The 22,790-nt window shown below is 42.7% G+C and overlaps 1 protein-coding gene across 4 annotated transcripts in view; it reads left to right on the top strand.

The window, feature by feature from the left end:
- SIMC1 (SUMO interacting motifs containing 1) overlaps positions 1 to 20,789 on the top strand; it is a 138,611-nt gene extending 117,822 nt beyond the window's left edge. The window contains exon 9 of one of the 4 annotated variants that reach the window (XM_073620540.1): positions 18,623 to 20,789. In XM_073620540.1, coding sequence (XP_073476641.1) covers positions 18,623 to 18,846 — 224 coding nt within the window. In that variant the 3' untranslated portion in view covers positions 18,847 to 20,789. The remainder of the gene's footprint in view (positions 1 to 18,622) is intronic. The other 3 variants (XM_073620538.1, XM_073620537.1, XM_073620539.1) reach the window with 3 other exon arrangements.
- The last annotated feature ends 2,001 nt before the right edge of the window (positions 20,790 to 22,790 follow it).

Here is a 22,790-nt window from a genome sequence, read left to right as displayed (position 1 = left end):
ACCTCTACAGGCTAGACACTGGCACTCTGACTGCCATTGGGTTTTGAGATTAAATTCTTGGAGCCATTGTCAGACCCTATGCTGGCACAGTGGGTCCTGAGGATGAAGGAATTGAAACCATTGACTGACCCCACGCTCACCTGACCTAAATCCAATAGAACACCTCTGGGACGTTGTTTGGGTCCATCTGACTGACGCTACCAGGTTGCACCTCAGTCTGTTCAGGAGCTCAGTAAAGCCCTGGTTCAGATCTGGATGGGAATACCCCAGGACACCATCCGTCTCATTAGGAGCATGCCCTGACGTCAGGAATGCATACAAGCACGTAGGGGCCATACACACGAAGTACACTTTATTTTTTATTTTTTTTTTGAGTTGCTATGAAATTTCAGCAAAATTGTCTAGCCTACTGCATCATTTTCTCACTTCGGTTTTCGTGTTGTCTTTGCGTTTAGCCCTCTGTAGGTTGATAATTTTTCATTTCCATCAAACAATGTCGCATCCTTTTTGTTCCCAACACATTACCCAGTCCATATCGGTGTAGATATCCAACATGATATTTTTCCCCATTGAGAGCTGATGTGTTTTCAAAGTGTTTCTTGAATTTTTATTTTTTGAGCAGTATATATGCATACATACGCATTGCCCCTATAAGTGTTGGAGGCAGCACACATAACCACCTCAATACATGGCAAATAAAAGAAAAAATTAAAATACTCTGATAAACACAATTTTTAATTCAGTGACCATTAAATAGTGCAAAATCGCGTGTGTGTGTGTGTGTGTGTGTGTGTGTGTGTGTGTGTGTGTGTGTGTGTGTGTGTGTGTGTGTGTGTGTGTGTGTGTGTGTGTGTGTCTCTCTTGTCCCAAACCAAATTCATATAAATCGAACAAGGCCATAACAATATTGATGTCCATTTGAAGCAAAACTGTGGAAATCTATTTTTTTTTTTTTTTTTTACGGATAAAGCAATGAGTTTAGGTCAAAGCCAAACTTGATCCTGGTCACCCCCTTCTGGCTGAAGAGGCCCTGGTTTGCAACGCTGCTAAATCTAGCCGCAAAACCCCCTGGAAACTGCCATCCAGAAAGGATCTCCTAACACAGGGGACTGAACTGATCGTCTACAATTGACAGCCTGGTTTTTGAGGAGGATCTCCTAAGAGACAAGGGTCTATCACAGATGGACACTTTTTTTTTGTTTGTTTTTTTAGTGGCCATCACGTCAACCCAAAAGGATCAGCAAGCTTCAGGCTTTGGTGGCCACGGAACCCTCTAATAATTTTTCAAGATTAGGTAATCTTTCAAACCGACCCAGCAATCCTGCCTAAGGTTGCCAGACTGTTTTATCGTTCACAGGAGATAGTATTACACACCTTAGCTTTGGCTTCAGCCAATTCAAGAGGAAGCTTTCCATACACTGGATGTAAGATGTCTATTGCAGTACCTAACCGTGACTAAAATGTTGAAGTCAAATGCACCTTTTTTTATAATCTTTTTGGGATCCCGCTAAGGAGAAAAAGCTAAGCGCACACTAAGAGTGGCTTAAATGGGCAATCATAGAAGCCTACAAGGTTAAGGGGGAAGTACCCCCTTCAAGTATTGCTGCCCACTCTACAAGATCAACGGCAGTTTCCTGGGCCGAAAGGGCTGGTGCAAGGCTGTAACTTGGTCCAATTTCTCTACGTACCTCCGGCACTATAGATTGGACCTGCTGTCATCTGCAGATTTAGGCCTAAGGCAGGAAGGTGCTGCAGGCAGTAGTCCCACCCTAGGGTAAATTTCTCGACTGTCCTGAAAGGCAATTTGAGAAAAACTTAGACTTACCGTTGACGGTATTTCTAATAGCCTTTCAGGACAGCTGTTACTACCCTCCCTGTTGTCTTAAGTGTCCTAAAGTATCTGTCATGGTGGTTTCTGTGCTTTGTTTTCCAGCATGTTGGAGGCCACGCAATAACTGAGGCCATGGTGGAAGAGGAGGGATTTTAAAGGCTGCTTGTGTGTCCTGGAAAATGGATGGGGCTACACTCTCCAAGGTTGTCCTGAAAGAAATACCCTCACCGGTAATTCTAACTAAGGTTTTCATATGGAGAGCCTTCACATTAAGAAATGTGGAATAGACTCACTTATGGCCAGTTTTGTAAATAAATGCACAAAATATAACTGGATATTTGTTTTAGGTAATGGTAACACTAAGGGGGTTGTTTATCCAGAGAATATCCCAAATGCCTCCTGGCTGATGAGGAAGGAATTTTTTTTTTTCCCCCCCAACTGGAGTGAGTTGGATCATGCCTTATTGGGTTTTTTTCCCTCCCTGGATCAACTGTGGGTATAGGATTGTGTATATGGGGTATTTTTGTTAACAGAATTTTTGCAGGTTGAAAGAAAATTATGACCTCTACATAAACAAACATGTCACTTCCCTTATTACTTTGTGGGTTGCTGTGATGAGGAAATCAATGTATATAGTGACTAGCCTTAACTGCCACTGCTTTATTATAAAAAAACAAACTAATTGCGGTTAGGGGGCCCCATTGGTGTTGAGACATCAACCTTTGTTTAAATTACATTACTGTGGGCTAACCAATCATACCATGGCTTCTGTGCCTCTGACTGAAGGGTTGGGGAGGGAGCTCTTTATGCGCAGATTTGTGTACTGGCAGAGCGTGTCTTTCTGAGATTGTGTTTTTTGCACTGCTTCATACTTTCTAGGGGTTGTACTTTTTTTTTTCTCCTCATGTTTGCCAATATTCGGTTTAAATCCCATGGTTATAGTGGGGGCCAGTGTTATGACTATTAAAGTGGAGTTCCACTGAAAAAATGGAAGCTCTGCTTATCCGACGCTTCCCCCGTCGCTGGGCCATTCAGAAAGCGCAGCGTGCTTCGCATGTGCAGTAGGGAGCTAGCTGTGAAGCTGCAAAGCTTCACTGCACATTTCCCTTACAGACAATGGTGACAGCAGCAGCACCCAAGAGCCGATGGAAACATTGGCTGGGGTGCCAACATCACTGGATTCCAGGACAGGTAAGTGTATTTAAAAGTCAGCAGATACAGTATGTGTAGCTGCTGACTTTACATTTTTTGCTGGCGGGGGGCAGAACTCCCCTTCAGGGACATTGCCTTAAAGTTATTATGTAGCGATCAGTTCTGATAGAAGGGTCGTTATCAGCATTGTCCTGTATGAGGAAGGCCACTACAGCCAAAACACGTTGGCTGTACCCACTGTGTTTTTTAACATGTAGCATATACAGACTTGGATTTTGGAGCATACTGAGTAGCTGGCTTATATTCATCCTAGTATTCTGTATTCTGTTCATATATTCATAGTCATACTTGGTCTATGTATCTGTCTTGGCAGCTGTTAGTTTTGGTCAGACTGTACTGAAAGTGGCTGCTTTAAAGGAGAGAGAGAGAGAGACTTTCGCTTGCTTTTCATTTAAGAGTTTCTCTTTCAGAGTTCCAGACATGATTAAGTATTTCTCAATTGATAAACAATGAACAAACTTTATTTATCAACGTTGGAACAGTCTCTATTGTAATATAATTGGAGTTGTGCGAGATCTTTGCAGAACTCCAATTATAAGTCTCACAGTTTTTATATGTTACTTTTTTAACTTTTGCAACATTGATTTAACATTTATTCTTTCAATATGTTCAAGGTTTCAAAATGCTAGCAATTCTAAATATTTTACTTTTTTCATACATCATGGGACACAGTCAGGCTAATATATTCATTACCTGCTGGGTTATACTTCATTATTAGGTGAATGGACACTGGTAGACCAAAGGTCTTCAGACAGGAAGTGATCTCCTATATAACCCCTCCCATACAGGAAGCACTTAAGTTTTTTTTTACCAGTGTCTGAAAGGTGGATGGCATGGTTTGTTTGCGTTCTCTGAGCTCCAGGTCTCTAGTCCCACAAATGGTTCCAAAAATGAATCAAGGAATTGACCGTTCTGATCCATTTGACACAGGCTTTTATGCTTGGATAACTGGTACCCGAGCCTCGCAAAGTAGACTCAAGATCCTGCAAGGCTTTGCCTATAACGTGGCCTCCGGGTGCTGGACCCTGAGGAGTGGAAATCCTGGACACTACAGCACTAAGGCATTTCCTGCAGGGTGCTGTACAGGTCTAAGAGTGGACGCTAAACATGAAAGGGTACCCAGTCCTTGAGGGTCCAAGTGACAGGAACCCGCCGCTTCTAAGTGGCCCTGCACCTGGACGGGTAAGTGAAATCCCTTTATTTTATTATTGTGGGGTGTCCCAGTGATTGTAATCAGTCAGGCTAGCTAAAGGCTGGACACCTGTGTGTGATTACCATATGGGGGAGTTCTGGGCTAGCTGTGGGTGTTTGCAAAGTTTTTTTTTTTTTTTTTTTTTTTTTTTTTTTTGCTTGTGTCTGGCTGTTTTTCATTTGTATGATGGTGCGCCATTTCGCCTTGGTTCGCCATGGCGCACGTGTGTTCGCTAGAGTGCCGCTGGGCTCAGCAGTTTGTTCGCCCGCACATGCGCCGTAGCCTTTACCTGGGCGCACAAAAGTTTGCATCGTACGCGAATACAGTCACACCCATTCACCGGGACCTCGCACGTGCATAGAATGTTCCAGCGCACACCCAGCTTATTTAAGCTGCGTGGGCAAAGCATGTGGTACTTTGTTCAGAGCCTGCTCTTTGTCCCACAGCTGCCTTCTCAAACACTTGCAGTGGTTCATTTTTCCTTACCTGGGTGATGTGAGTCACCAGGTGTTGCTTGGCAGGCTAAAGGTGCTTAGCAGGATTGTTGCATAGGAGCTTGGTGAGCCCAATTAAAGGGTCTCCCTTCTGAGGTGTTTTAATTACACCCAAATACTCTGTTTGCAGGCATTGCATGAATGTCTTCCAAAAAAGGAGCAAGACTAACCCCACAGGGAAAGGGCACACCTATGTCATCAGTTCCTGAAGAACTTAGTTGTATCCCTATTGCCTCCCAGGCAATCTGAGCCGCTGCACCTATCTGGTATTGTGCCTACAGTCAATGCTGCTGCTTCACCCTTTCTCACGAAGGATGAACTGTCCTCAGCCCTAACCGGGTTAGAGCACAGGATTGCCGGCATGATTGCCTCCATCCCGGAGGGTGGCAGGAAGCGTGACAGATCCCCCCCCCCCCCCCCCCCCCCAGAGTCTCCTCGTCTGGAGCAGGAATGGGTTGAGGATGTGGAAGAGCTTAAAGCTCAGGATTCAGTGGAGTGCCCAGCAAATGAGTCTGCTTCTGAGAAATCTGGACAAAAAGATATCCACTCGATATCTGCCAGAGTCACAGGTTTTTGACCCTGACTTTGACCAAAATGGTTCATTCTGCCTTTTAAGCTGCCTCTTGCAGAGGTGACTGAGCCCCCCTGGTCCCCATTTGGGACCTGAGACCTTTTCAGGTCGCACAGACTTTCCCGCTACACCCACTGTTGAAACAGGTGGTGTATGCTGATTGGGAACATCCTGACAGGACTTTTTTGCCTCCTAAAAGGTTTTCCCTTATATATCCCATGGATGAAAAGTTCATTAAATGGTGCATGCCAGCCATAGATGCAGTAGTCTCTTTTTTAAAGTGGGGTTCCCATAAAAAAAAAAATTTAAAGCCAGTAGCTACAAATACTGCAGCTGCTGACATTTTTAATCCGACACTTACCAGTCCCAGGGTCCAGCGATGCGGGGGATCGAAGCCCCCCCCCCCCCGCGTGCGCTCGGCGGCGCTGGCATTTTAACTTGGGGCGCCCGGCTGTGGCTTCACAGCCGGGTGCCCACTGCGCATGCCCTGCCGCATGCTGTTACTGGCCCCGCAATCATCTGGGACCGGTCCCGTGTCCCAGATGATTGACAAGAGGGAGGGTGGAGAGGTGATCTCCCTTCCTGCGCCAAGGGAAGTGATGTCAGGAGCCCAGGCACCGAAGGAGGCAGACTACGAGGGACCTCCTAACAGGCATTTAGAGGTGAGTAAAAAAAAAAAAAAATTTTATTGCCTGAAAGTAACAGATATTCCTCGAGCGCTGTGTTTTGCTGTTGATGCTTTAAAGGATTCAATACAGCAGGTTTCTTGTCTGGCTTTCTTGTCTGTACATATGCGCAGACACTTATGGCTTAAGAACTGGTTAGCTGAGCTTCCTTGTAAAAGGTTATTGGCAGGGGTCCCGTTTCATGGGGAACGTTTATTTGGTGATCACTTGGACAAATGTATCCAAAAGCTTTCCAGAGAGGAGTTCTCCCACTTCCTGTGAAGTAAAGCACCAAATGTCCCTTGTTTAAAACCCAGGGACTGCTCCCTCAAATGTCTCAACGTCAGGGCAGTTCTGCCGCCATCAGGGTGCTAGGGCCAGGGCCACAATTCTAAAACTAGCACCAAGCCCTCCTTTTGAGGGGATGCCCCCGCTCCATCGGGTGGGGGGGAAGGCTGCTGCACTTTGCGGACATTTGGAAAACAACAATTCAGGACGAGTGGGTCATCTCAATTATATCTTGCGGTTACAAGCTGGAGTTGTGAGGGGTGCCTCCTCGGGTTTCTAAGATCCAGCGTTCCCTCGGATCCTCCAAAAAAGGTACTGCTTCAGGCACTACGTCTAGTGCATCAAGGAGTGATTGTAGAGGTTTCGGTATTTGAAAGGGGCACAGGGTATTACTCAAACCTATGTACGTTTCAGAACCCAAACTGGGACACAAGGCCCATTTTGGACCCAAGATCCCTAAACAAGTATCTTTTTGAGCCAGTCCTTTCGGATGGAGTCTGTCTGCTCAGTAGTAACCTCAATCCAGAGGGGAGACTTTTTGGCCTCCATCGATATAAAGGATGCCTACCTATCTTTCAGCCTCATCAGAAGTTCCTATGTTTTTTGCAGTAGAGGAATGTCATTTTCAGTTTGTGGCTCTACCCTTTGGGCTTGCTACAGCTCCCTGGGTGTTCACAAAGGTCCTAGCACCAGTACTGAGTCGCTTAAGGGCCCAAGGAATTCTGGTGCTCGGGTAGCTAGACTACCTCCTGCTCAGATCACTCAGGCTCTAGAACAGAGCATAATATACACAGTGAGGTATTTAAAAAGCTTAGGCTGGATCATAAATACCGAAGTCAGCCTTGAGACCAGCTCAAAGTCATAGATATTTGGGTCTGATTCTAAACAGGGTCCAAGCAAGAGTATTCTTGCCCACCCATAAGGATCTGTGCCCTGAAGGATCAGGTGCGTCAGATAAGGGGCTCTGTATGAGTCTTCTAGCGAGCATGGTAGCCTCCTTCGAGGCGGTGCCCTATTCCCAGTTCCATTCCAGGCCTTTATAACAAGACATCTTGTTGGCTTGGAGCAGAGGAAGAAAAGCCCTGGATTATCCAATGTGCTTATCTCCTCAGGCATGCTTTAAGCCTAAACTGGTGGTTGCAGGATCAGGACCTGCGAAAGGGAAAATCCTTTTTTCCTGGTAACTTGGAGATTACTGACTACAGATGCCAGTCTCTCAGGCTGGGGAGCGACCCTAGACTGGCTCACAGCTCAGGGGAAATGGTCAGGGACAGAGCAGACCCTGTCCATCAATGTCCTAAAATTATGGGCAGTACATCTGGCCCTACGGTCCTGGACGGTGAAGCTTCAGGACTGCGCCATCAGGGTTCAGTCTAACAATACCATGGCAGTGGCCTATATAAACCACCAAGACAGTACCAGGAGTCTTTCAGCTCTGAAGGAGGTGAACTACATACTAGCCTGGGCAGAGGGACATGTGCCAATTATTATATTGGCAGTCCATATCCCGGGAGTATAGAAGAGGAAGGCAGTTTCTCAGCCGCCAGCAGATCTGCCCGGGGAATGGTCCCTACACCCAGATGTGTTCCAGGAAATTTGACAATGTTGGGGATGGCCAGAGGTCGACCTACTGGCATCAAGGTTCGGCATCAAGCTACAGCAGTTTGTGTTTCGAACAAGAGCTCCTCTGGCAATTGGAGCAGATGCTCTGATAGTTTCATGGAGCCAGTACTCCTTGGTTTATGCTTTCCTTTCGATCCCTCTTCCATATTTGTTGCACAGGATTCAACCATTTGAACCTATTCAGGAAATTCCATTAGACTTGCTGTCACGCAAGCTAGCCTTCCTGATGGCTATCACCTTGGCTAGAAGGGTGTCGGAGTTGGCAACCCTTTTCATGCAGGGAACCGTATTTGATCCTTCACCATGACAGTCGTGTTAGGACCTGTTCCATCCATTTTACCAAAAGTGTTGTCGGCCTTTCATTTAAATCAGGACATTATTTTGCCTTCCTTTTTCTCTCAGCCTCGTTTGGCAGAAGAGAGACGACTGCATTCTTTGGACCTTGTCCAGACAGTCAAGGTTTATTTGTCGATCTGCGGAGATCCAAGGATCAGACTTTTGGTTAAAAAAAAAAAAAAGCCAAGAAGGGGCAGGCAGCTTCCATTGCCAATTGGGTTTGTCAATTGATCATTCAGGCCTACGGTCTGAAACATAAAGCTCCTCCCTTTTAGGGTGAGAGCTTATTCTAGCAGGGGTGTAGGAACCTCCTGGGTTTTTTGCCATCCAGGCTGCTACCTGGTCTTCAGTGCATACGTTCACAAAATTTTATCAAGTGGCTGTTAAAGCAGGATTCGGCTTTTGGCTGCAGTGTACTGCGGGCTGCCGTATAAGTTCTGATGGCTATTGTTTGGCAGGGTGTCTCCCTCCCCTGAAGGCTATTGCTCTGGGCCATCCCAGCAGGTAATGAATATTAGCCTGACTCTGTGTCCCATGATGTACTCAAAAGGATTTTACAAGTAAGTATGACTTAATCCTATTTTCAAAACTCCCAGGGCACACCTGCAAATCTCACGTGGCACACCAATATCCCTGACCTAGAGCATGGGCTATATGCTACTATTATCGCACATACACACACCCCCCCCCCCCCCCCCCCCCCCCATAAGACTGCAGTGTTTTGGGGTTTGTTTTTTCTGCTCTTGTCCATAGGTGATGGGCTTATTCGCATCAAGCATTCGTTTACGCAAAGGTGCTTCAAGGTGTCATCAATGTTTTCAGGTCTGTTGACCCTTGTTCTCTGTGGGCCTGTTTCCTCTGTTGTCAACCCCTCAGACCATGGGACGTTTCCATGCAATAAACTGACTACGAAGGCCTGTTCTGTACGAGTATTGGCATTTTGACTTGCCTGTAAATTCCAAATGCAAGACACACAGGTCTTTGGACTGCCTGCTACAGCTGGAGGCGTCAGCGTTTTTAAAAGGGCAGAGGCCTTCAGTTTTTGTGGCTAGTGTCCTTTTCTGTAGGTGGCAATATAGCCCTATATTTGCTAATTCTTAACTTTTTTTTTTTTTTTTTTTTTTCTCAAACCTTTTGAGGAACATTGCATTGACACAGCATATTTTTATAATTACTTTAAAGTGTTTGAAAATATTTCTTCAAAAGCAGCTCAAGATGTGATCACACTTGTAGTCAAAATGCAGCTGAAGCATTTTGTTCTTTTTGGACCATGGCATGATGAAACAGGCCCACAGACAGATCTGAAATTCTCAGCTCTTGATAGGCAAGTTGTGATCACTCATCCTGTTCTACACAATTATTAGTCAAGTTGAATTTTTGAGTATTTCATTATTGAACTACAATGCTCTTGGTCAATCCAAAATGGTAATATTCAAACCTGAATATTTAAGAAAGTAAAGGTGCGGTTTTGTCTTAGAAGAATATCTGTGTGAACAATTATTGGGCAACTATTAGTGTGCAGGATGGAGAGAATCATGTGCCCAGACCAGAGCACCCTTAGATTAGTATACACATTTTTCCTTTACAGGACAATTATTATAGGTATTTATGTAAAACCTGTATCTCGTAGGGAAAAAAAAATGTTTGCTGTAACTACTTGGTGTATCTAAATTTGCTAGTGCATCTAATACTTTAACAAACTGAAGCTGAACTCCAGCTAACACTCCCTTCTCCCCAGACCAACAATTCTGTTGTCCAAAGATGTTACTGCTCCTTCATCCAGAGTGAAGGCATTCTAATACAAGAACTGTTACTGGCTAGATCACGAGGTAAAAACAGGAAAAAAGCCCCCAAAAAAAAACAAATGAAGTCACCACATATGGTAAAGTGTAATATATTACATTGTTGGTTTATTAAGGCTTTAAGGGCCGGTTCACACCAAAACGCTACAGGAAAAGTGTTTTCCATCCATGTTTCCTGTACCGTATTCAATGGTGGTGCCATTGTAATGTTAATGGAATCTTAACGCAAATGCAGTGCATTTGCAGGCACCAAGTTGCATTGTATGGCACATATTTATTTATTTATTTTTTTCTATGTTCCAGTGCGATTTGCAGTCTGTTCAAATTGAATGCAAAATCGCACCGCATGAGTTTGAACCTGCACATTCTAGAGCGATCCTGGTGTGAACCAGCTCTAAGCTGTGTATAACATTTCCAAACAGGAGACAGAAGGAGCTTTAAGGCCCTGTTCATTGTGTAGTGGAAACGCATGTTCCCACTCATGATTTTAATTTTTAAAATAACTGAACAGAGAGCAAAGCCACCACTGCACAGGAGCAAACAGTGGTTGAGGATCTAGTAGAACTCCTGGAGGAAAATTCTGATCCAAGCTTTGAAAGCAGTGATGGAAGAGGGAAGCCAACCTCAGAATAAGATCCACCAAGATGCCATCTCTGAATAGTGATAAGTATGTTCCTGGCCTTTGTACACTCAGACCTTAGGACAATGGACTGGGATACACAATCTTCGGATAACAAAGATGAATGTCTGGCCCTCAAAGAATGATACCAGCATTGTGAGCAAAAGCATTGTCAAAGGGAGCAATATCTTCATCATGGATGACAAAGATTGTGTAGAAGAGCTTGAAAGCCAAGGTAAAGATGAGTCAACATATATATGAAACTAATAGGCAACCCTTTCTCTGGCCTTATCTCTGAACGTAACTACAAACTGATCTTGGCAGAAGTTGGACTAATCTCAAAAAGAGAACTAAAATACCTCAAAGTGGAAACATGCAACACACCTGTATTCTATACCATCCCAAAAAAACTATAGTTTTTGTAGTGGGAGGCCCCTTGAGAGAATTGGAAAATACCTTGATCTTTTGATCAAGGAAATGGTTACCCAGCTCCAGGCCTATGTCAAGGACACAGCAGACATACTCCGGAAGCTGCAACATGTGAATCCTGCAGGGGTCCCTACTGGTTGGTGTAGATGTGGAAATACTCTACACCTCCATATCCCATGAATGGGGCCTAAAATCTGTTTCACACTTTCTCAACAAACCCCATCCAACAATAGGGACCCAGAATGAGTTCATTTATTGAACTGCTGGTGTTTTGTCCTGAGCCCTATAACTATTTCCAATTTCTTGGAAAGTTCTTCCAGTAAGTAAGAGGGAACTCCATGGGAGCCCCCTGGGCACTGGCGTATGCCTGCCTGCACCTTGGTCTCTGGGAGGATGAACCGGTCTACCCATCACCCCTCTATGGTGTCCATGCGAGTACATGGACACGCTCCATTGATGTATGGATGGTCTGGACAGGCACTACTGAAGAACTACATGAGTTCATCAGAACTTCCTTCCTCAATCTTATCAGTATTTATCACGGATCTATAACTACATCAATGTTCAGGAAGGAGACTGCAGCAAACACCCTCCTACATGCAACTCGCCACCAGTCAGAGCTCCTCGTACAAGGAATCCCAATGGGTCAGTATCTCAGAAGATTCAAACGAGGAAGAAGTCGCTCCTGGTGATCAATCACTACAGTCTGGATGCGCTGGGTGTAAGCCACGGCTCGCCATCAATGATCAATAGGAGGAAAAAGCGCAGCTGCACACAACAGGGTCGTTCCAATGATTTTATTCCAAAAACAGATGACAGCCAAAAAAGACTGTCCGAACCCAGAAGGTGACGTGTGCGTTTTTCACATTGACCTCAGTGCTTCTTCAAACCATGGCCACCTCCTGGGTTCGGACACTCTGTCTTGGCTGTAATCAGCTATTTCTGGAATAAAATCGTTGGAACATCCCTGTGGTGTGCAGCTGTTCTTTTCTTCCTCAGAATCAGGAGGAACTGTACTGAACCAGAGCCATTTAGAAAAGCAGATTCCCGGTCTATGCATTTTAGGCAAAGCGGATACCTTCATAAGACCCTGAGAAGGGCCTCCAACACAGAGCAACTTCTGCAAACGGGTGATACACAAAGAAGCAATGAAGCCAACGTAAGAAATGACCAAATTGGATAGATCACCAAATTTGGAGAACCATCAGCGAAGTGTTGAATAAACACTGGCATATACTAACTTCCAACCCCAAACATCCCAGGATAGTGGGTCCATAACCTCAGATGGCTGCAAGAAGGGCTAGCAATCTTAAAGACCTCCTGGTTCACTCAGTATTTTCAAAACCTCCCCCCAAGGATCGAAAATAAAAAACAGGGATGTATGCTTGTGGACATTGCAACATCTGCCCATTTGTTGAAAAAAAAAAAAAATGCACAAACCTAGAGCCAACTAAAACCTATGAAATGAAAAGCTTAATCAACTGTTCAATAGTCAGTCATATACATGCTTGAGTACCCTTGTCATAGCTCATACATTGAAAAAACAAAGACTCCTAAGAGTACGTATTGGGGAGCACATTTGCTCAATCAGAAAGGGGGGGGGGGGACGACCTGAAAGTGACTGACAAAAAAATTAAACCCCATGGTGCAGCACTTCAGGGAGGACCACAACAGGAAAACGAATGCTCTTAAAGTGAAAGGCATAATAGCCCTGAAACTCCCAAAAAGCAGGGGGGACTCTGACAGAATCCTACAACAGGTTCAAAAGAGATCTTCGCATAGGGTACTCTGTTGCCAAATGGTATGAACCATGAACTAAACTTTAGGCTATTTCTGGAAGAATAAACATCTCCTTGACCTCCAGACCCTTAAAAAAAAAAAAAAAAAAACTTTTAATAGCCCCGCCCTTTTATAATTGAAAAGATTCCAAACTCCTGTAGCGCCTCAGTGAACCCTCAATCATATGACTAACCTAAACATTCCATGTTTTTTTCCACAATTTGTCATGTTGCAACCAAAAACGTAAATGTATCTTATATTACACAACAAAGTGGCACATAATTGTAAAGTGGAAGGAAAATGATAAATCTTTTTCAACATTTCAGATATTTATTTGTAAAAAAAAGTGTGGAGTGCATTTGTATTCTGCCCCCTTTTACTCTAATACTCATATCTAAAATCTAGTGGAATCAATTGCCTTCAGAAGTCACCTAATTAGTAAATAGAGTTCACCTGTCTGTAATTTAATCTCAGTATAAATACAGCTGTTCTGTGAGGCCCTCAGAGGTTTGTTATTGAACAGCATCATGAAGTCCAAGGAACACACCAGCCTTGTCAGAGATAAAGTTGTGGAGAAGTTTAAAGCAGGGTTTGGTTTAAAAAAAAAAAAAAAAATCTCAAGCTTTGAACATCTCACGGAGCACTGTTCAATATAGCATCTGAAAATTGAAAGAGTATGGCATATCTGCAAACTCCCTAAGACATGGCTGTCCACCTAAACTAATAGGCCGGGCAAGGAGAGCATTAATCAGAGAAGCAGCCAAGAGGTCCATGGTGACACTAGAGGAGCTGCAGAGAGCCACAGCTCAGGTGGGAGAATCTGTCCACAAGACAACTTAGTCGTTCACTTCCACATCTGGCATTTATGGAAGAGTGGCAAGAAGAAAGCCATAAGAAGTCCCATTTTCAGTTTGTGAGAAGCCATGTGGGGGACACAGCAAACACGTGGAAGAAGGTGCTCTGGTCAGATAAGACCAAAATTAAACTTTGTGGCTTAAAAGCAAAACGCTATGTGTGGTGGAAAACTAACACTGCACATCACCCTGCACACACCATCCCCACCGTGAAACATGGTCTTTGTAGCTTCATGTTGTGGGGATGTTTTTCTTTAGCAGGGACAGGGAAGCTGGTTATAGTTGATGGGAAGATGGATGGAGCCAAATACAGGGTAATCTTAGAAGAAAACCTGATAGTCTCAAGTCTTTTGCAGACTGGGACAGAGGTTTACTTTTCAGCAGGACAATGACCCTAAACATACAGCCAAAGCTACAATGGAATCGTTTAGATCAAAGCATATTCAAGGGTTAGAATGGCCCAGTCAAAGTCCGAACCTAAATCCAATTGAGAATCTGCGGTAAGACTTAAATTGCTGTTCACAGATGCTCACCATCCAATCTGACAGAGCTTGAGCTAATATGCAAAGAAGAATAAGTAAAAATTTCACTCTATAGATGTGCTAAGCTGGTAGAGACATCCCCAAAAAGACTTGCAGCTGTAATTGCAGCGAACGGTGGTTCTACAAAGTATTGACTCGGGGGCTGAATACAAATACATGCCACAATTTTTTTTTACAAATAAATGTGAAAACTATTTATCATTTTTCTTCCACTTCACAATTATGTGCCACTTTGTGTTTGGTCTATTACATAAAATCCCAGTTTAAATACATTTAAATTTTTGGTTGTAACATGACAAAATGTGGAGAATTTCAAGGGGTATGAATATTTTTTTTAAGGCACTGTATCTTGTGCATGATATATTTCCTCGTGCAGCTAGCCAACACCACAAACCACCTTCCTGCAAAGCTAGCCAACACCACAAAGTATATTACTGTTCTAAAAGTGGTATGAAACACTGTAAATGACCACCCAAATGTCACAAACTTTTGTGCTCCCATAAGTTACTTTCATGAGAAATACACACTGCTCTGCCCCCCGTATCTTGTGATTAATGTGAAGGCAAAAACAAAAAGATAGTTTGTGCTCATAAGCTTACATACCCTGGCAGAATTTGATTTCTTGGCCATTTTTCAGAGAATATGAATGATAACACACATTTTTTCCACTCATGGTTAGTGTTTGGCTGAAGCCATTTTATCATCAAGCAACTGTGTTTATTCTTTTTTAAATCATAATCACAACAGAAACTACCCAAATGACCCTGATCAAAAGTTTACATATCCTGATGATTTTGGTCTGATAACATGCACACAAGTTGACACAAAGGGGTTTGAATGGCTATTAAAGATAACCATCCTCACCTGTGATCTGTTTTCTTGTAATTAGTGTATGTGTGTACATATATACACACGTATGTATATCAATGCGTTTCTGGACTCCTGACAGACCCTTGCATCTTTCATCCAGTGCTGCACTGACGTTTCTGAGTCATAGGGAAAGCAAAAGAATTGTCAAAGGATCTGTGGGAAAAGGTAGTTGAACTGTATAAAACAGGAAAGGGATATAAAAAGGTATCAAAGAGAATGCCAATCAGCAGTGTTCAAACTCAAATCAAGAAGTGAAAAATGAGGGATTCTGTTGAAACCTAACCACGGTCCGGTAGACCAACTAAAATTTCATCCAGAACTGCCAGGAAAATTATTTGGGATGCAAAGAAAAATCCACAAATAACTTCAGGTGAAATACAGGACTCTGAAAATATGTGGTGTGGCTGTTTCAAGATGCACAATAAGGAGGCACTTGAGAAAAGATGGGCTGCATGGTCGAGTTGCCAGAAGAAAGCCATTACTACGCAAATGCCATAAAGTATCCTGCTTACAATATGCCAAACAGCACAGAGACAAGCCTCAAACCTTCTGCCACAGTCATTTGGAGTGATGAGACCAAAATTGAACTTTTTGGCCACAACCATAAATGCTTCATTTGGAGAGGATTCAACAAGGCCTGTGCTGAAAGGTACACCATTGCTACTGTGAAACACGAAGGTGGATAGCTGATGTTTTGGGGATGTGTGAGCTACAAAGGCACAGGAAATTTTGGTCAAAATTCATGGCAAGATGAATGCAGTATGTTATTAAAAAATACTGGAGGAACATTTGCATTCATAAGCCAGGAAGCTGCGCATGGGATGTACTTGGACGTTCCAACATGATAATTATCCAAAACGCAAGGCCAAGTCGACCTGTCATTGGCTACAGCAGAATCAAGTGAAGGTTCTGGAGTGGCCCTCTCAGTCTCCTGACCTCAATATCATTGAGACACTCTGGGGAGATCTCAAACATGCAGTTCATGCGAGACAGCCCAAGAATTTAGGCTTTTTGCTAAGAGGAATGGGCAGCTTTACCGCCTGAGAAGATAGTCTCGTCCACAAATACCTTCAAGCTGTCATTGATGTTTAAAGGGGGCAATACACGGTACTAAGAACTGGGGTATGTAAACTTTTGATCAGGGTCATTTGGGTAGTTTCTGTTGTGATTATGATTTTAAAAAGAGTCAACAGTTGATTGATCATAAATGGCTTCAGCCAAACCCCAACCATGAGTGAAAAAAGTTTTTGGTGTTTATCATTCATATTCTCTGAAAAATGGCCAAGAAATCATAAATTCTGGCAGGGTATGTAACCTTATGAGCACAACTGTACATGTCAAGGTCTTTCTTCCATCCTTGTGTACAGGGAATTGCATTTTGAAAGTAAGCATGTGCTGGTAATTTAGTGGAGGCCACTTTAACTACATTGCTATATTGATCTTTGTTTTATGGCAAAAGATGTGTAGAAAAGTTGATAATTATAATTATGCACAGCACAGTAGAGGTATACGATGCTGAAAAGTACTGTCACGTTCCATACAACTCTTATTATGGATAGTCCTTCTAGAGGTAATCTGTGTGTGTGTGAAGAACCCCCCCCCCCCCCCCCCCAAAAAAAAATAACACCTTTGTTCAAAAGTTGTGGTCCATAATAAGAGCAGTCTAGGACAGTTATTCTCAGCAAGGTTTCCTTGAGCAGTGGTCTACTGTCTGACTGTGTCTGTATAGTGGTGGGGCCAGTGCCACTTGACAGCAGGGTATTTTTGCTCACTGTAAGAGTGGCATTATTCCCACTGATCCATAATGAAATAGTCCATTCTTTCAACTGACCCCTTATGTAGGAGAGATTCTTCCTCTCGCCAGATGTAACTCTCTCATTGAGCATACTATAAGGGCCCACTTCAATAACCACCAATGTAAGCGGGCCCTCCTTTGTAGAACACTAATGCAAGGAGGCATTTCTCCATTAACTGCCAATCTTCAAATAATTTTAATTACTTCAAATCATTTTATCAAGTACACTAGGAGCTGTTAAAGAATGTGGTACACACAAAGTGGATCATTTTTATCTTTATTCATAGATTAATATCTATACTAGGCTTCGTGCTGTGAAATGCAGGTGATTTTTAGCCCTGCTTAAAAAAAAAAAAAAAAAAAAAAACCTTTTGGGGGGGGAGAGAAGACTGGTGTGGGGACATGTCTGGTATTTGTAACAGTGAAAGCTAGCAGAAGTTAACCACTTACCGACCGCCGCACGACGATGTACGTCCAAACTTTGCCGGGCGGATATCGTTATGGCAGCAGCTAGCTGCCATAACCCCGGTATCCCCGTTTTCGTGCGGCGGTCGGCTTTCAGATAAAAGTGGTCCCTGCGGCGGATTCGCAGCGAGATCACTTTTATCGGTGGCGGGAGAGGGGCCCCCCCCTCCCGCCGCGATCCGGTGCCCTCCGCCGCTTACCGGAGCCGTCGGTAGCGGGGGAGGCGATCGCGTCCTCCACTGTGGTGTGTCTGGAGACGAGTGAGGCTAAGATGGCGCCCACTCGTCTCCATGACACTGCTGGGCGGAAGCAACGTCAAAACGTCACTTCCGTCCACGCCTGTTTAAAGGCACATTTTTTCAAATTACTTTTTTTTTTTTATTGCATTTTAGTGTAAATATGAGATCTGAGGTCTTTTTGACCCCAGATCTCATATTTAAGAGGTCCTGCCATGCTTTTTTTCTATTACAAGGGATGTTTACATTCCTTGTAATAGGAATAAAAGTGACACCATTTTTTTTTTTTTTTTTTAAACACAGTGTAAAAATAAAATATTGTAAAATAAATAATAAAAAAATGTTTTAAACCCCCCCCCCCCCCCCCCCCGTCCCGACGAGCTCGCGCGCAGAAGCGAACGCATACGCGAGTAGCGCCCGCATATGAAAACGGTGGTCAGACCACACATCTGAGGTATCTCAGCGACCGGTAGAGCGAGAGCAATAATTCTAGCCCTAGACCTCCCCTGTACCGCAAAATATGCAACCTGTAGAATTTTTTAAACGTCGCCTATGGAGATTTTTGAGGGTAAAAGTTTGACGCCATTCCACGAGCGGGCGCAATTTTCAAGTGTGACATGTTGGGTATCAATTTACTTGGCGTAACATTATATTTCACATTAAAAAAAAATTGGGCTAACTTTACTGTTGTCTTATAATTTTTTTTTTTTTTTTTTTATTCAAAAAAGTGAATTTTTTCCAAAAAAAGTGCGCTTTTAAGACCGCTGCGCAAATATGGTGCAAAAAAAAAGTATTGCAACGACCGCCATTTTATTCTCTAGGGTGTTAGAACCCCCAAACATTATATATGGTTTTTCTTCTAAGTAATTTTCTGCAAAAAAACCTGTTTTAAACATGTAAACACCTAAAAATCCAAAACGAGGCTGGTCCTTAAGTGGTTAAGGATCACATGTATTCAATAGCAACTTCTTATTGCAGCGATATGTGCCAATGTAAAACAGTGCAATTTCTTTTTCCAGACCGCTTACGAACTCCAATTACAGACCGTGCTGATGAAATCATTCGGAGGCCACAAATGAAGTTACATCTCTATGAGAGTGCCACAGAAACGGATGTGGAGCAGTGCCTGTCACAATTCTGGAGACGGGCTGCACTTAGATCTGATGTTCCTGCTGACCTTCAGAATCGGTTTTACATGCTGAAGTCTTTGCTACTTACAACCGTTAAAAGACAAATCTTATGAACTTTTCTCATTACTTGGATGCTTAATATGTAACCTGAAGGTTAACAACTTAATCTTATCCTACTGGACTATTCAGTAGTTACATTTTAAATGTTTTGTGTGTACATAGATTCTGCACAAATTCTTAGCACTTTATGCATGCAATTTTTTTTCTTCCATGCATGGTGTGTGTGCTTGCTAAGTGAAAGTTTTTAATAAACTGCAAGAATGTTTTTTTTTTAAAAAAATTATAAAGCAAAAAATGTTTGCTTACCTCCTAACGCTGTCCATGATTATAATACATTTTATGGACTATATATAACTTGCTATCATCCTTACCTTAGCCATAAAATTATTCAGTGTATTCATTGTTTAATGGCAAACTTACTAACATAATTTACAAGTGGCATGGATGTAAGATGTAAATAGTATTGCTGTAAATTATTTTCTAAAGAATATTTTATATATTTATGGCAAAGTCTTTCACATTTAAAATTTTACATTTTAAATTGCTTGTTGCTTTTTATTGTAAGCTTTGTATTTATTTTACAGGTTTGTATAGGCTTTCTCTAAAGGTTATTTGTATATTGGGGAAATGTGATTAGTTTTTCTTGATAAGACTATTGGTATAAGCTTAGTTAGTCTTATATTCAGTCTGTTGTTTTCAAGTATTTGTATGGTGAGGGAGAGAGAATAACAATAAGTACATTAACGGCTAAAATATTGAGCTTAATATGTAATTAAATGCTGTCATGATTACCCTCCAAATGCAGGTCCTGAGACACTATAAAAAAAAAAAAAAATGATACAAATGTTATAAATGGAGTTGCAGTGCAGTGAGTAAAATAAATAAGTATTTGATCCCCTACCAACCAACAAGAATTCTGGCTGCCACAGACCGGCTACAGTATGTGCTCTTGTGCCACACACGTTAGTCCTGTCAATTTTAAGAAGGTGCTCCTAATGACAACTCATTAAGTGTATAAAAGACACCTGACCACAGAATCTTTCTTCCATTCAAACCTCAAGATCATGGCGAAGGCCAAAGAGCTGTCAAAGGATGTTGGGGACAAGATTGTAGACCTGCACAAGGCTGGAATGGGCTACAAGACCATCAGCAAGAAGCTTAGTTTCGCCTCATAAGGATGGTAACACAATACGCCGTCATGGATTAAAATCTTGCAGTGCCCGCAAGGTCCCCCTCCTCAAGAAGACACATGTACAGGCCCTGAAGTCTGCCAATGAACATCTAAATGATTCAGAGAAGGATTACAAAGAAAGTGCTGTGGTCAGATGAGACCAAAATTTAGCTCTTTGGCAATAACTCGACTTGCCATGTTTGGAAGAAGAAAAATACTGACTATGACTCTAAGAACATCATCCCTACAGTTAAGCATGGAGGTGGAAACGTTATGCCTTGGGGCAGTTTCTCTGCTAAAGGCACAGGCCAACTTTGCCACATTGAGGGGCCAGTGGACGGGGCCATGTATTGTAAAATTTTGGATGAGAACCTTCTTCCCCCAGCTAGAACACTGAAGATGGGTCATGGATGGGTCTTCCAGCATGACAATGACCCAAAACGTACTGCCAAGGCAACACAGGACTGGCTCAAGAAGAAGCATATTACCGTCATGGAGTGGCCTAGCCAGTCTCCAGACCTTAATCCTTTTACAAAATTTATGGTGGGAGCTGAAACTTTGAGTTGCCAGGTGCCAGCCAAGAAACCTTAAGAATTTATAGAAGATCTGTAAAGAAGAGTGGACCAAAATCCCTCATCAGATGTGTGCAAAGCTGGTAACCAACTACAAGAAACATCTTTCCTCTGTGCTTGCCAACAAGGGTTTCTCTACCAAGTACTAAGTCATATTTTGCTTAGGGATCAAATGCTTATAAAGCGAGTTGCAGTTCAGTGAGTAAAATAACATTTGTATCGTGTTTTTTCTGGATTTTTGGTTGATATTCTGTCTCTATTATTTAAAATATACCTATGATAAAAAATAGACCCTTTATCTCTTTTTTTTTTTTTTTTTAAGTTGGCAAACTTACAAAATCTGCAGGGGATCAAATAATAATTTTCCCCACTGTACATAAATTTTATTTAAATATCAGATCATTATTAGAAAGCTGTTCAAATCTTAGATGCTCTAGTTGTATGGTCATCCCAGCTGTAACATATAGATTATGATGCCATCTGCCTACATTTGCCAATCAGCTTCATATAATACAAAGCTGCCTATGAAGGTCTGAACATTACTCCGGGAGGTCTTGTCTCAGACCCAGAATGTAGCTGAGGCTTCATATAAGCCTATATAGCATGCCCAGCAGGGGCACCTGTTGGTGTAGGAAAAAGTTTGGGCTTGTTTGGCTCCAACACACTAGTTAGTCAGTAAAGCTGGAGATCAGCTTTCAATACATGCCAAAGCAACAGGTTCACTTTAGTCTACCCTCCCCAGCAAAATGTAGTACTCAGCTTTCCTTTATTCCTCTGCTGCTCTGTTTGGGCTTTCACATGGGAGTGAATTGAGTGGCTCTTTCAGGGCGCTTTGCAGGCGCTATTTTTAGCGCTATAGCGCCTGCAAAGCGTCTCAGTCTGAAAGTAGCCTTACATAAGCTTATTGCAATGAATAGCCTCAGGTGCTCAATGATGATGAAGCAAATTCTCCCACATAAGCTGTACCTCTTTATCTGCACCCCTCTCTGATCCAGAGCCCTCCAAAGTACACAAATCAGATCCTTTCTCAGTTTGCAGGGGGTGGGAATTCACACACTGTAGCAGAGAGCTAAGTTCAATCTGAAACCTGAGTGGAGGGAATGAACACACTCCTATTCAGTTTCGTTGGGAAACCTGCATATCTGAGGCTGTCAATCACCTGTTGTGTACTAGAAAAAAGGGGTGGGGTGCAGGCTGTCGCCATGATTGAATATGGTCAGAAGAGACAGGCAGTGGAAGGAGAGAGCAGCCAGGATCCACACTAAATGTATAGAGGCAAGTATACATGGATGTGCTTTGTTCATTTTATATTTCAAAGTGTAAACCACCACAATCAAGCTTCGGAGACTGCTGTGATCTTTAAAGATGAATTACTTTACAATGCCTGCAGCAAAAAGGTCAGTGATGATTTGTTTAAAAGCTCTCTTGCTGCTTAAGAAGATTTAGAAACTTTAATATCCATAATCTGGGTACATGTGCCCTGAAATAATGACAATGTTTTTTTTCTGATGAAAGTCTTTGTTGTGGAGAATATTGACTTCCATGGGGTTCCATGACCTGTAGAGGTGTAATCATTCTAACCCTTTTCTACCTTGATTTAAAGGGCAGTGTAAACAGGCAATTTCTGTTTGTGTTGTGCTTCATTTATTGCAGGTAGTTTATCCTATTCTAGTGTGCTCCAGCTGCTTTTTGCATTTAATGTAAAATGAGAATGTTCTATGAGTGCAGGCCAAGAATAGCAATCTTTTACAAGGTCACTATAAGGCCTCATGCACACTGGACATTTTACAATCTCTTCTAGACGCCTTTCCTCCGAGCAGCAGCGTTTTGGCTTGATGCTTGTAGATACGTGTTTAGGCACTTGGGCGTTAACTGATTTAATTGGCCAGAATAATCATTTTTTCTGGGCATTGAAATGAATCAATGCTCAAGCGCTAAACTCACCTAGACGTTAAACATGCATTTAGATGTGTTAACACACGTCAAGCGTTTTTTCTGCCAAAATGTTGCTCCTGGATGCATTTTTTTTCCTGCCTTTAAAATCCTTTGCATGAGGCTTAAGGCAAAGCACTACCAAGAGAATTATCACAAATGTAGAACATGTGATGCCTATATTCCCCAATAGACTCAATGAAAAGGATTGTAAGGGGCGTCTAAAAATTCTATTCTTTCTTATCCACTGTGAGACACAGAGGTTCTTAACCTTCGGGGCATCCAAAAGCAGTGTGTGTGGTGGGCAACACAGCAAACAAAG

Source organism: Aquarana catesbeiana, linkage group LG03 (genome assembly GCF_042186555.1).
Source record: "Aquarana catesbeiana isolate 2022-GZ linkage group LG03, ASM4218655v1, whole genome shotgun sequence".
Lineage (NCBI taxonomy): Eukaryota > Metazoa > Chordata > Amphibia > Anura > Ranidae > Aquarana > Aquarana catesbeiana.
This window is presented reverse-complemented; position numbering and strand designations above follow the sequence as displayed.